Source organism: Strix aluco, chromosome 5 (genome assembly GCF_031877795.1).
Source record: "Strix aluco isolate bStrAlu1 chromosome 5, bStrAlu1.hap1, whole genome shotgun sequence".
Taxonomy (NCBI): domain Eukaryota; kingdom Metazoa; phylum Chordata; class Aves; order Strigiformes; family Strigidae; genus Strix; species Strix aluco.
In genome coordinates this window covers 33,901,278-33,915,118 of record NC_133935.1, presented here as the reverse complement: position 1 = coordinate 33,915,118, position 13,841 = coordinate 33,901,278, and the positions used below count along the sequence as shown (strand labels likewise).

General features: G+C 45.9%; 1 protein-coding gene across 3 annotated transcripts; it reads right to left on the bottom strand.

The window, feature by feature from the left end:
- Positions 1-60: 60 nt before the first annotated feature.
- Positions 61-12,121, bottom strand: GSG1 (germ cell associated 1). Of its 3 annotated transcripts, XM_074826866.1 has the most exons (7): positions 12,094-12,121; positions 11,211-11,233; positions 8,738-9,056; positions 5,381-5,428; positions 2,413-2,565; positions 2,186-2,297; positions 61-1,100 (listed from the first exon to the last, which is right to left on the bottom strand). In XM_074826866.1, exons 3-7 carry the CDS (start codon positions 9,054-9,056, stop codon positions 785-787), a joined length of 948 nt encoding a protein of 315 aa, XP_074682967.1. In that variant the 5' UTR covers positions 11,211-11,233; positions 12,094-12,121; the 3' UTR covers positions 61-784. The 3 variants fall into 3 exon arrangements, with proteins under 3 accessions (XP_074682967.1, XP_074682966.1, XP_074682968.1); XM_074826865.1 differs by lacking the exon at positions 12,094-12,121 and having other exon boundaries at positions 11,211-11,290; XM_074826867.1 differs by lacking the exons at positions 11,211-11,233; positions 12,094-12,121 and adding an exon at positions 9,141-9,183.
- Positions 12,122-13,841: the final 1,720 nt, after the last annotated feature.

Genomic DNA, 13,841 nt, shown 5'->3' with positions numbered 1-13,841 from the left:
AGTTTGCTTGATTTGAGGATTGTTTGCAATATTTTTACAATGGGGAAAAGGGAACAGATGAAGAGAAACAAAAAAGCAAAAGCCCGGCCAAGGATTCTTAAAGGTTGTGGAGCAGCACAGTAGAAAGAGACAGACATGAAAGTAGCTCAGAATGGGAGATTTTGGGGGGAAAAGTAAGAAAGGAACATGTGGGAGACATTAGAGATAGGAAAGAGGAGGAGAGAGATGTCTGAAAGCACCCCCTCATTGCTACTGCAGCAGGAATTTTAATCTGGGGGCAGGGAAAAGAGGAGGCTGGGCCTGGAAATGAAGAATAAATAGGGTGTTCAGAGAGGTTTACAGCCAATCAATATGAGCACTGATGCCCTTCACCGTAGCACTGAACCAGGGGGATTGCTGGAAGGTCAAGTTGATACCACCCAAAGAGGCCCAACACTGGAATTTGCCAGCTGGATGGTGCTGGTTATCTATTCCCAGGTGCTGGGATTAGGACATCTGTCTCAGCTCTGTCTGAAAGAGCTTGGAGACAGCTGGCACCAACAACATGTCCCTCTAGTTTCACCCTTCCCAGCTGAGGACACCCATCAAATGGTGATCAGGGAGGATGCACCCTGCTATTGTTGGCACTGCTGTTGCCCAGGCCCAGTGTCCACCTTGTCTTCTCGCTCTCTGAACCATAGAGGAAGGAAGAGCTCCACAAGAACTTGCTAACAGTGGTGCTAGTGTTTGGTTCAGAGCTCTTGTGCCTCCCAAACCCTACTGCTCTGCCCCTGGACACCCATCCCTAACAGCGATCCTCCCCAATTGTCTGTCCTAAGACCTCATCCAGCTCCAGCTCTGGTTCCTTCTGTAGCACTTTCTGCTGCAGCTCAGAGTAGAAGTCAACTCCCTCAGAGACTGAATGAAGGGGCTTGTCTTGGGGCTTATAGTAGCTGCTTATTTGCTGCTGTATGAAGCACTGGTGGTGCTGAGGCTGATTCTTGAAGCTCCCATTGTAGCCCTTGATGTGGTTCCTTTTGAACTCCAGCACCGTCTTGGTGTAGGTGTTGAGTGTGGTGACAGCAGAGGCCATGCAGCAGGTGAAGGAGGCCCAGGCCATGCTACAGGAGAGACACAAGAATAGCACACGCTGTGAGAAGCCAAGTAGGGTAAGGGATTGAACTGCATGCATTGTGATGCACCCCAATTTGCCAGGCAGAAGCTGCTGAGCATGGACATGAACTAGAAAGACTAGGGCTCATAACGTTACAGTTCTTAGGGATTATCCCACCACAAGATCCCTCTTAGGACGGTGGGGTAAATACTAGTCATCCCTGTCACAGGGCAGGGAGGGATATAGGGAAAATAAATAGGGCATCAGGAAAGTCTATAACTGGTCAGAGTAGGACAGCACAGTTCAGAAGCAAGTTCTGTATTGCAGGGCTGCTCAGTGTCTTCCTGAACATGAGGCATGTCTACTTGAGCACAAGCAGATGGCCATGCTGACACTTGATGTCCACAGCTGGCACATGGCACTGGAGGGTTTAAGTCTTAAGTCAATGTGGTCATCGTCAGTTTAGCATTGCAAGTTGAGCCTGCACTTTCAATGGGCAAGGCTCATCCAACTGTTTTTCAAGTCAGTTACGCCATATCAGCTGCAGTTGCTTTCTTTAGCCTTTAGAGAAAGGAACCCTGAGCCACCTGCTTTTTGCAGCTGCTCTTTCCTGGCTACAGTGTCCACATCTTTTAAGCATGTGTCTAGGCTTGGTGCTGCAGGAATAGGACCTTTGGACATTGGTTCGTGAAGATGCCAAACCAGCATGCAACTTATTTAAACTGCAGAAAAGGCATATTTGAGAGCATCATCGCAAGTGTGACACTGGCCTCTGCACACAGGGAAGAGCTGTGACCAAACAGGACAAACCAGCATAGGGACAAACATGATTAGTCAACAAGGTTGAAAGAACTTGTTTAGGTGTGATCCCATTGTTTTACCAGTCCTTGGTAGCTACTCATTTAAGTAACATAGCAACTATTTGTTAAAGCAGGGGATGAGGCAAAGACAGGAGATTAGCAGTAGGAGAACCATGGTACACCTGTCTTTGGAAACACATGTCAAGAAAGGAGGAGGTGGGTTTCAGCAGGGTGTAGCACAGCTGAAGCCCAAAAGTCTGGGGAGGAGAAGATGGCTTCAGCACTCACGTACTAGAATGCCCAGCCATAGTCCCATGAGTGCGGTCTCCAGTCCTCTGGTCCTAGATTAACCGTTGCCTGGAAGACTTGAGTGTACATCATGTGTGCCACCATCCCAAGGAGACCTGGACACAAAAGAAAGCAAAGTTACAGCAAGAGCCAGAGCAGCATACTTCAGCCTTGTCTAGGAGAGGAGGCTCTCCTGCTGCTGTGATTCCAAGCCTGCAGTAACACACTTACCTGACAGCACCGAAGAGACGGCAGCAAAGGCGTTGAGCTTCAACCCACAGACAGGATTGCCAGTATGCAGCATTTCCACCATCAGGAGGATGAAGCTGATGAGCAGCAAGCTGATGTACAGCATTTCTGATCCCAGCGACAGCCACAGGATTCCTGCCGGGAACCAGAGACTTCTCGCATCAATACAGGATGGCTTGTTCAAGGGAGAGTACTCCCCCTTCCCAACCCAATCCTGAAAGGATGTCCTTTGGAAAGAAGGGAGAGAAGGAAAACAACAAACACCTGAAAGCAATCCCCCTAGCCTGTGAGCAAGGGCTCAAAGGATGCTGAAGGGAGACAGAGAGTTTGTCACAGAAGATGGCTTGGCCATTCTGGCATGACAAAAGCTGAGAGGAACTAAAATGACTATAAACAAGCAAGCATTATTCATAAACAGCAAGGAGGAAACCAAGGGGAAAAAGACGAGGAAAGCTGTTGAGTATTAGCACAAGACCTAGTAGTCATAGGTGGGCCACAAACACATCTGATGAGCTGGATGTTAGAAGGTTCTTGCCCATTAGTGTAGTGACCTTCAGAGTAGGTTTCTAATCACAGGAATGAAATTTAAACCTGGGACTCAACTGGTTAAGTAAAGAACTGTATGGTGCATCCACAGCTGCAGCTGGGACCTGGCCTCTGGAATTCAGGAAGCCCCTTGCAAGCCTGTATTTCTCAGTGAAACCCCAGTTAAACTGAAACTACTTTCCTTGGGGTGGATATCCAGCGAGGGCAATAACATTCACCACTCACTCTGCTGCTTGAACAGAGTGCAGATACTTTCATGGTGGGATTGAGTGGGACTTAAGTGATACCAGTCCACAGCTGAGCTCACTGGGCAGTAGGACTTGGATGAGAATGAGAAAAGGCACTCAGTAATGCTGGACTGTGGAAAAGCACAGGATTCACTGAGGAAAGAAATATTAATCTGACAAATGAAGCAGCACTGTGAACACTACTGTTAGCAACTATTAATGGCCATAGAGGAGACATTCAGCTGGGGAAAAGGAGTGTGAAGAAAACCCTCATTAATGTGACATTGACTTGACTCCTCAGTGTTGTTAGTGCCATAGAATCACCCAGCTCTTTAGCAGGAATTGATGAGCTGCATTCACTGCTTAAAGGAGCTGGCTTGCTTGATGCAGCACCATCAGGAAGACTATTTCATTAGAGGTCAGACTGACAAAAATGTCCTGGAGGCTCCAGGCACCACACATGCATAGACGTCTATGCATCATGTAGATGTCTATGCATCATGTTCCCTGTGAGTCCAGGCTCACCACGTATGCTCTGTCATCTGGTCTTGTAATGCTGCCTATGTAATGTGGAGTTGCTCTGCACATACCCAGCTCAGCCAGTCCAGCCTGCAATCAGCAGTCACACCACCTTCTCCAGTGCTGGCCCAACTATATAATGGCAGCTGTGCTGAAGGCCAAGGTCATCTTAAGATGATGCTATGTGCAGGAAGGGGCGAAAGCAGGTGATGGAGCAGTTAAGACTGCAGTGTCACTATGAGTGTCATGCTTAAGCTCACAGTGGTCTTCCAATTAATTTGTAGGCGCTCAATGTCTTACAGAACATGGCCTTCCTATCAAGGTTGTGCTGCAATCAGACAAGGAGCAGTAGGAGGAGTATGAAAGGGAACAGACAGGTTTACAAAGACATGTAATCTGGTTGCATAAACCTCCTTTCTTAAGAAAATAGTCTATAAAGAAGACAATGGAAGCAACAGAGCCAGAGGCCTAGGCCATGGATGAAGAGTGAGAAGGTGAGAAAGAAGAAAAATGTGTTGCTACTCCCTGTGAAGTGAGCATTTTGCAGTAAATGCAAGAGTCATTCAGCAAATGCCGTTAAATCATTCGTTTTATGACAAAGTGGAGATCTACATGACTTCAAAATGATCTTGTAACACCAGCAGTATTTGAATTGTGTGGATACTGTTGCCCAAAAGAATAAGCAGGGGATGATTTTCTACCCTGCTGTTGTGCCGAGAGTAATCCAGGTTAATCTGCAAGCAATGCCACTGCACACCACCAGATCCCTCACCTGGGAATGCGCATTGCCTTATAAAAGCAGGTCAGCAGTCTTTGTGAGTGTTTTTAAGATAGGGGAAACAAGACAGAAGAAGAAAATGAGGTCTCCAAAAGTACTCATCACCCTGCTGGCTGCTGTGATTCCTCAGCATTTGTTCCAGCTCTTGCTTTCATGGCTTGAATGCTGACATAGGGTCTGCACCCCAGGCCTTTCCCTTCACATATGAACATCCTCCAAAATGACTTGCCTCCAGCCTCAATCTCAGGGAATAGTTAGCAAGCCTACACCAACTGATGAAAAGCTTTCAGTAAGTAAAATCTCCATTGCATACGTACGCGTACATCCAGGTATACTGAAGTTAACCCCAGGATAATTTGGAAAGTGTGACAATGACAGGAGGGGTGAGATCTCCAATCCAGATGAAGTTTTGTATTTGATGAGGCAAGGACTTCACCCTGAAAGTGTAACTTTCAGATGTCCTGATCACTTATCGCAAAGTAAGAGGTGATTCAGTTTCCAGAGTCGTCACATTAGACCCCAATACTGAAGCACTGAGTCAACATGTAGTATATGTGGGAGGAACTGCCCTCAGGTGGCATCCATCCCCTTCCTGCATGACAAGCTCAGACTGGGCAACTTATTATTAGATGAGACAAATCCCACTTCATATGGGAGGGAGTCTGAGGTCTCCAGCATTGACCTCACAGATGGCAGTGGTTTAGGCAAACATCTGGGAGGAAATCTTTGCTCTCTTGGCAACCATGAGGCCAAGACTTCATGCCTGGCTCTCTGGGGACCCACCCTACTCTTCTCACACAGGCAAAATGTTGCAGGTCCACCCTCCATCCCAAGGAGGTGCACTGGGCAGCTACAGTGGGGTATGGGGAGTTGCTCTTACCTCTCTCTGCTGGTGGTGAAAGCTCAATAAAGCTACGGCATTTCTCTTCTGAAACACAAAACCGAAGGTATTAGTTTGCAAAACAATGCAGGGTACATAAGGGAAAAGAATATATCTTCCTCTCACTCTCTTTTAAATGCATAGCTCCAGTCATACCTGAGTCTACCCATCAGATCTTCTCACCTCTGCTCCATTTCTGGCCACTTTTCCAGACCTTTTCTGGGGCAAGGTAGTGGAAGGCAATGTCTGCCTGGAAAACCAGAATTGGCCTTTCCAGAAAAACTTCAGCAATTTGTAAATTTTAGAAGTCTCTAATGAATATAAAAATCTGTTGCTACTCATTCACAACATTACTGTTCATCAGGCCTATTAAGGGTGTAGCTTATAACAGACTGCAGACCCACCACTTCTGCTGAGGATGTGAATTCCCACTCACCCCAATCTCAGCAGAGCAGTTCTAGCACTGCTTCCCAAAGAACAAAAAAAAAAAGTCTTCCCAAGTGAAATGCTGCATGACAGAGATGTAAGTCCCTCTTCTGTGGCAGTGAATCACACAGAAATATGGTCTTCTGTCCTCACATTTTAGGCATCCTATTTGGACAAATAGTGTTCATATTTGTTTTGGCTTTTTATGTTGGCCAGATGTAAACTATTGTCCCAGCTGAGGGTCCATCATCATTATCTGTAAGTCTCTCTTACTGCATACTGCATTACTGAATTTTGTAGAATCATCGAAACATAGAATTCTTTAGGTTAGAAAAGACCTTTAATATCATTGAGTCTAACCAGTAACCTAGCATTGCCAAGTCCACCACTAAACCATGTCCCTAAGCGCCACATCTATATGTCTTTTAAATACCTCTAAGAATGGTGACTCAACCACTTCCCTGGGCAGTCAGTTCCAGTGCTTGACAACCCTTGTAGTGGAGGCATTTTTCCTAATATCCAATCTAAACCTACCCTGGCACAACTTGAGACTGTTTCCTCTTGTTACTTGAGAGAAGAGACTAACACCCACCCCTCTACAACCTCCTTTCAGGTAGTTGTGGAGAGCAGTAAGGTCTCCCCTCAGCATCCTTTTCTCTGGGTTAAACAACTCCAATTCCCTCAGCCGCTCCTCATAAGACTTGTTCTCTGGACCCTTCATCAAGTTTGTTCCTCTTTGTACACACTCCAGCACCTCAATGTCTCTCTTGTAGTGAGGGGCCCAAAACTGAACACAGTATTCAAGGTGCGGCCTCACCAGCGCTGAGTACAGGGGGACAATTACTTGCCCAGTCCTGCTGGCCACACTATTTCGGATACAAGCCAGGATGCTATTGGCCTTCCTGGCTACCTGGGCACACTGCCAGCTCTTATTCAGTTGACTGTTGACCAATGCCTCCAGGTCCTTTTCTGCCAGGCAGCTTCCCATCCACTCTTCCCCAAGCCTGCAGCACTGCATGGCGTTGTTGCGACCCAAGTGCATGACCCAGCACTTAGCCTCGTTGAACCTCATACAATTTGAGGGTCCTCTCCTCTACTTGGCACAGGATTTTCTCCCAGAAGTATGAGCCTGTTGCTTTTCATATAAGAACCTAATTTTCTTAATTTCTATCCCCATTTCTAATCCCTCCCAATCTCCTATATTACTTCTGTCATCCACAGCTCTCAGGATGCTACCCAGTTTAGTTCCATCTGCAGTCCTTATTAACTTGTGGTTTGCTACTTCACCTAGAACTTTAGTGAGGTTATTCAGTAATGGCTCATCTAAACTGGTCCTGAGATTAGCCTTAATAATGAAATGCTTTCTGCAGCTCAACTCAAACTCCTTTTGGTCATAGTAGCCCCTTTGTTGTTGTTGTTGTTGTTTATGCACTTGCTTCAAAGACCCACAGCAGGGGGTAGGTTGTGCTCGATTTACAAGAAGTAAGGGACAGAGACTGACTATGTGCTCTACCCCGTGTTCTGCTGCAATCCAGATGTAACGTGCTCTCTGCATTCCTTCAGGATTCAGGGTTATTCCAGGACTGCCCAGTGGCCAAACAAGTCAGAGAAAGATGTCAAAGGATGTAGTCCCATTCCCACAAGCACCATGGAAACACAGCCCAACCCAAACCAGTCCCAAATAAGCACATCTCCTTCGGCAGCATGTCTGGAAATGCTCGTAACAAAGCCCTCTTGTTAGGACATGAGAGTTTCAAGCACATTACTTCCTGCTCCCACCCCCATTATGTCTGCTTTTATTCACCAAATCTTTATTTTCAAACTCTGAGAGCAGCAGCAGACAAGAAAATGAGAAATGCCATACTAGAACGATGGCTTAGTTAAAGAAGGTGAGATGTTTGTGATTGGGGAGAGCTGAAGGGAGGGTGGTGGGCTCAGGGGAATGGGACTGATGAAAGTGACTTTCATCACTGTATCTTTATATACAAATCGCCCTGTTGGCCACCTTCCAGGTCAGTTCTGATCTTTGATGTCTGTGCCAGGCCGTAAAGAGCATCTGTGCACTGCAGAGCATCCACCTGTGCTGGCATGGCACAGGTTTCAGCAGAAGGACTTCAGCAGGACTGGGCAGGAGCAAGTCAAGGGTGAACGGAGGCACCAAAGGGGTCTGGTACAGGTTGCACAACCAGCCCCTGGCACTCCAGGGTTTGCAGTGCCAGAAATCACAAATGAAACCTGTCGCAATATCACAAAATCAACCAAAAAAATGACAATACTGCAGCTGTAATCCTCAGGTCAATTTGCCTCCTAGCTTTAGTTTCTCTGGATTCAAATCCTCCAGGTTTTCTCTGCATCTATAAGGCAGTACTTCTCTTTTTCTCTTTAGTCTTTTTTTTTTTAAGAAAAGTCCAGTCCCTGTTCAATTCACAAAACCTCTCAGTTTGGTAATTTAAGGAGAACACTAACTATTGCAGTACTCACCATGATACCTATAAATTGACAATACTGCATAAAATCATCCCTCTTCGATTTCTGAGGGGACATGCACAAATCTGCCATGGAGAACATGAAGTAAGCTGTGTGTAGGAACGGAGGTATGGGGAAAGGGCAAGGAGGCTCACTCCAGTTCACATCAGGGTGAATGATGCCATCACAAAGTCAATGCCACCATCATCACCACTTGCACTTCACAGCCCCTATTCCAGACCGAAGGGCACACCAGAGACAACCATTCTCCCTTGCCTCCCTCTGTAAACATCCCAATGAAGGACAGAAATATAATGACCACAGCAGTGCACAGGGCCAATGCCATCTAGGAAAATGAAGAAGGCTTTTCTCCCAAGTGTTTTCAGCCTCCCGTCTGTCATTTCCAAACTCCTGTGGAGTAAATACAAGGGAAGAAGTTGTGGCTGCCTGGGCAAGACACTATACCTGGCCCTTCCATGCTCTCTTCACAGGAAAGCCACATCCCCGTGTGGAAGTATCTGAAGGCAAAGCGGTCATCCCCAGTCTCCCAGCTGTAGTGCACCACATCCTGGGCTGAAACAGTGCTAGCCCCTGCATCAGGCAGCATGTAGACACCAATGCACTTGGTGGCTTTGCTCTTCCCACACAAAGGCTTGGGCACTTTCTGGGTCCCAGTGCACCAGTAGCTGCCAAGCAAGGCAGTGGTGGAGAGGCTGAGAGCCAGCAGGTTCAGGAAGACAGCCAGGAAAGCACGGCGCCATGGCAATCCCTTCAGCAGCTCCATCTACAACACACAAATGGGAGGGACTGTCACACCAACCACTTGTCCCACCTAGCCTTATGAATCCCAGCTCTTCGCAGCATGCACCTGTGGGGAGGGGATATGAGCACTCTGCCCTCCTCACAACATCCCAACAGCTCACCCAGCATGGAAGAATCATTTCTTGAAAGCCAGGGTGGTGGACCAATAGCTCAGCTTCAACCATTTCAAAGTATGCTGAATATCTGTACTGGGGAAGAGAGGGTGACCCAGTAGACATAGCAGGGCTGAGTGCATCAGGGGGTGTGAGCACGTGAGCAAATGGAAAGGGACATCATATTTACTCCATCTCAGAGATGGTCAGGAAAAACTGTTAACCAACTTCCCCAAAATACCATGTGTTGCCTTTAGATGGGGCATGATGAATGCTCTGTCCAACTAAAGGAGAATTCTTGCTGCCAAGTGTCCACAAACGCTTTTTCAAACAGTTCATTACCTAGGGAGGTAAGGAGTGTATTGATTTCACAGCAGGGAAAAGCAGGAAAATGTTCCTGGATCGTTGGAAGTCACACATCAAAGCTGCTCAGGAGGGACACACAGCTATCCAGACCTGGCAGCTTGAGTTCAAGCCCCAGAGCAGCACCCCCCACCTGAACAAGTACTGCTCTGCACATCAGAAATTCGGTAGGGTGGTGGGATGACAGTGTTTCTGCTCTCACACAAAGTGTCAAGGGTTTTTTTTTAAGAGCAAACATTGCCACAAACACTCTTACCAGTTTCATCTCATCAGAAAAAGTAATTCAGAAAGCAGTTTGTGTACCAGGGTCCTGTGGTCTTTCTCACTCAGAAGGAAGCTTAAGATTTTACGGTTCCTGCAAAACCCTGCACTGACTTCTGAGAACCCCAACTTATCACTCCATGGATTGATTAGATGTCATCTACCCACACATCAACTTTCATGTAATCAACGCATGCCTCTTCCCACATGGCACTCCCTATGTTTGGCACAATTTCATCCAATACTCCCACCCTTTCCTATTTATGACTCTCAAAATCTATTTGCCCATGAATAGATTCAGTTTGTACAGACATTGCCTGCTGACGGTCCTCTTCACAAAACTTCGGTTGACTCACCCAACGTTGAACGTGTGAGAAAGGCCCAGCATACTGTGGACACTACTATAAATAAACGGTACGAGACTGAGTTTTGCATTGTTTGTGACTGCACCACAGCAAAAAGTGGTGCAGTTAGAAGCATTTGTTCTGCTAACCAGCAAGCTCAGAAATGTGGTCAATAAAGATGGTGCTGAAGCTCCTCTTGGAAAGCAGGACTTCATTAGCATTTCATCACACTGAGAAAATAATGCCTGATCCAGAACACCCTCACTGAAGGCAGGAAAATTCCTAGCTCATGAAAAATTCCTGCATTATTTTATGCTCTGAATGCTTTTGTCTCTTCACCAGAACATTTCTTTCTTCCAGCAATGGAGATGCCACATTCTGGAGATGGTAACACCTTAGTGATACCATAACTAATGACTTCCATGATCTGAAGGCATGTTGGGTATCACCATTTTCACAGAGCAGATACCTACTAGGAACAGTCAATTATGTGAAGGTTTCTGGCTAAGGTTGGTGGCCAGTTCCTCACTGAAAGTTCTCTCAGTGGAAAATTTGGCTTAAGACTGAAAAGGAAATTATAGATAAAATTTCTCTTCTCAAAACCATGATTTTTTTATCTGAAAATAGAAACCTTCAGCATACAAAGTTTTTAAGTTTTTCATCAATGCTTGATTATAAGATTTTCTGTCATCAGGTTTCAGTTTGCTCATGCTTTTATTTTAAAAAAAAATCTTTCCACTCATAATATTGACAAAAATCATTTTTCTAATTTAAATATTCAGTAGTGGGAAACTATTCTCTCCAGCTGATTTGTGATAGTAGTTGAAAGGCCATATATTTTCAGAACAAGTGATAAGGAAAAAAAATATAAGAAACAAGTCAGAAGAAGGAACTGGATCAAGGATGCAGAGGACATAGGGAATGAGAAGCAAATCTGAACTACTCCTTCATGAGAACATTGTCAGAAAAGTTTCCCTCCATCAAAGCCAAGCACTTAGTGACAATAATTGACCATAGTATCTAGATAGCCCCAAAAGGAAAAAGAGTTGAATTTACCTTGGCAGTAAGTCCTCGAAGTCCTGTTAATTTGGAGGAGCAAAACAGAAATGGGAGTCACGCTTTGTCTGCTGTTTTGCTCATCTCTAGATCCTCCAAGAAACCCAATAGCTTCAAAACCCCTTTCTCCTTTGTCTCCTCCCTCACTCCCAACCCACCCCCCACCCCCCACCCCCCCCCCGCCCCGTGATTATTAAATGCTATCCCTCCAGCCAGCAGCTGTTTCATGGAAAATGCTAATTTTGTAATCCACAATGCAATCACAGCACAGCTGTTCTGGGAGATTATATGGGAAGCGATTGGTGCTGTGAGCTGGGATTAAGTGCAAGGGTGACCTGTATTGACTGAGCAAAAAATTTCCGTAAAACACAGAAAGATCCCAGCCACCTCCATGCGGTGGCTGTTTGGGAGCTTGTATGGAGTGAGCTGGTAGCTTTCTGGCCAGTGCTTCAAGGGATGTGACCTTAGCTCAGAAACTACCAGCACCCTTGGCATCAGGTCACCCCTTGCCCTGTGCACTGTCTCAGCAGAATGGCAAAGGCCACAAGCTCCCCAGCCCTGGAATATCTTCCTGGCCAGACCTGCTGGCTGCACAAAAGAGAGAAGAAAAAAATGGGGGGAGGAAATTTTATGTGACTGCATCTGCTCCGAGGACTGAAGATTTCAGACCCTGAAGAGATGACAATCCAGCTCTTCCCATGGGCACTGGAGTTCTTAATGACTAAAGGAGCCCCTTAGCAGAAGCACTGCTGAGTAGCAGACTGGCACCACGGCATCACCACCATCACAGAGGTATGTAAAACAGTGACAAGTCAAAGTCCAGTACTCAAAAGATGGGAGCATAGGGAAGACTGTCAGTGTCCCTCGTAGTGGCAGATTTTACCAAGGTGCGAAGTTCAGCAGGAATCCCGACTCCCAGCAACTTCACGTCAGATGTATTTGGGAAGCTAGTAAAGGGAGACAGAAAGATTCACTCACCCAAAGTCCCCTCTGAGCTCTCTTCCTGAAAGTTTAAAGTCTCCCATAATACCTGAGGGTGTTGATACACGTTGTTTGGTATCAGAACAGTAAGAATGGCATCACCTCTCATGAGAATGAACTGTCACTAGAGGGCATGGAGAAGCAGACTGCAAGGGAGAGGAGCATCCCATCTTCCACCCCATCTTCCCCACAAAGGCTTTGCCCAGTGCCAGGCTGGTGAGGGTCCCACCACCACTGGGAGGGAGCAAGGCAGATTCCCTGCATGCCTACCCTGCAGCTCTGCCGGGACAGAGGAAACCAGTGGTTCCTGCTCTCATCCCCTTCTTCCAACACCAGAACCCAGAGGCTGGGAGGCAGGTGTTGGAATAGCTCTGGGTGACAGCACAGCCCATGACAGCCCCTGCACAACACAGGCAGAAGACGGAGCCAACAGGTTCACGGTGCCGTACGTGGCCTGTGCTATCACAGGCTCCTGACCCCTCCTGCCCTGAGCAGAACGGTCGGTAGCTCTGCAGCTATTTTAATCCTAGTCACTGCATAAACTCCTCTAATATAGATAATCATTTCTAAGATGGGCTAACTGAAAGCAATGCTAAATGTTTCCATGCTCCATGGACTGTCTGCAGGTTTTCTGAGCAATAACAAGGTTCTGTTTGACACAGAGGTACTTAATTTACTGAAGTAGGTAGAATAATAGCAGATTCTGTTTAAAAGGAGAGTGGTTATTTTTATATTTTTCCATTGTTCAGTCTCTCTGCACCTAGACAGCTTAAGTCTGGCTTTTAAATGCTCAGTAAAAAAAAAGTGTGGTTTTTAGGCTCAAGAACAGATGAAGTCCATCTCTCTGCTGATAATCCTTAACATGTTCCTAATTTTAAGCTTGATGAGAGACTCATTAAAATCCAGGATGTTATGTCCGTTTCTAAAGCTGGGATCACAGCATATATATTGATGAAATGAGACTGAACTAGATTTATACGGATAAGAATTCAGATTATAAAATAAATTTATCAGAAATATGCTATGGTTTCAAAAATATTCTGAATAATGGCAGATATTTATCCTTCCAGAAGATGGCAATCTTTCTCTAGTCTTCCTTTTGGGAGTCTGCTCTTCACCTGTGTGCTGGGGGAAGCAACACCCAAGTTTAGACTTCTGTTCGTTCCCTTCATGTTTTTTCTCCCTCTGTCTTCCTCTTTTTTCCATTTCTATGAACACAACCTCTTTACCTCACCTGGGGATATGGGGGGTTTGAGTTATCTTTGAGTTATCTGAGCCTGGGGAGACTTCTGAAATCACTGGGGAAAGAAAAAAGGAGGAATGAATGGAGAAGCTGAGCCAGGCATTTGCTCCACGTTCTGCCCTGCACAGAACTATTCTTCCTAATATGTTTTCCAACATTTTGTCAAGTACCATATTAACTTTCTCAACGTGTTTCCATCCCCAGATTATTGCACACAGCTCATAGAACATAAACACCAGAGCACGTTTACTGATGTTCAACAAACTCCCTTAGCAAAATTTTATGTTTTGGTTTTGGTTTTTTTTTTAAATCTCCATTGCAACCTCACCTTAATCTGACCAATTATGGACAGGAAAACCAAGCTATATCTGTCTTTCACCCTACTGTGCCTTCCAGTTTTCTCCTCT

Coding starts and splice junctions, on each gene's coding strand:
- GSG1 (XM_074826866.1), bottom strand. CDS start 9,056: ATGGAGCTGCTGAAGGGATTGCCATGGCGCCGTGCTTTCCTGGCTGTC. Junction 2,298..2,412: donor CGTCTCTTCGGTGCTGTCAG/GTAAGTGTGTTA, acceptor TTTTGTGTCCAG/GTCTCCTTGGGATGGTGGCA. Junction 1,101..2,185: donor GACTATGGCTGGGCATTCTA/GTACGTGAGTGC, acceptor TCTCTCCTGTAG/CATGGCCTGGGCCTCCTTCA.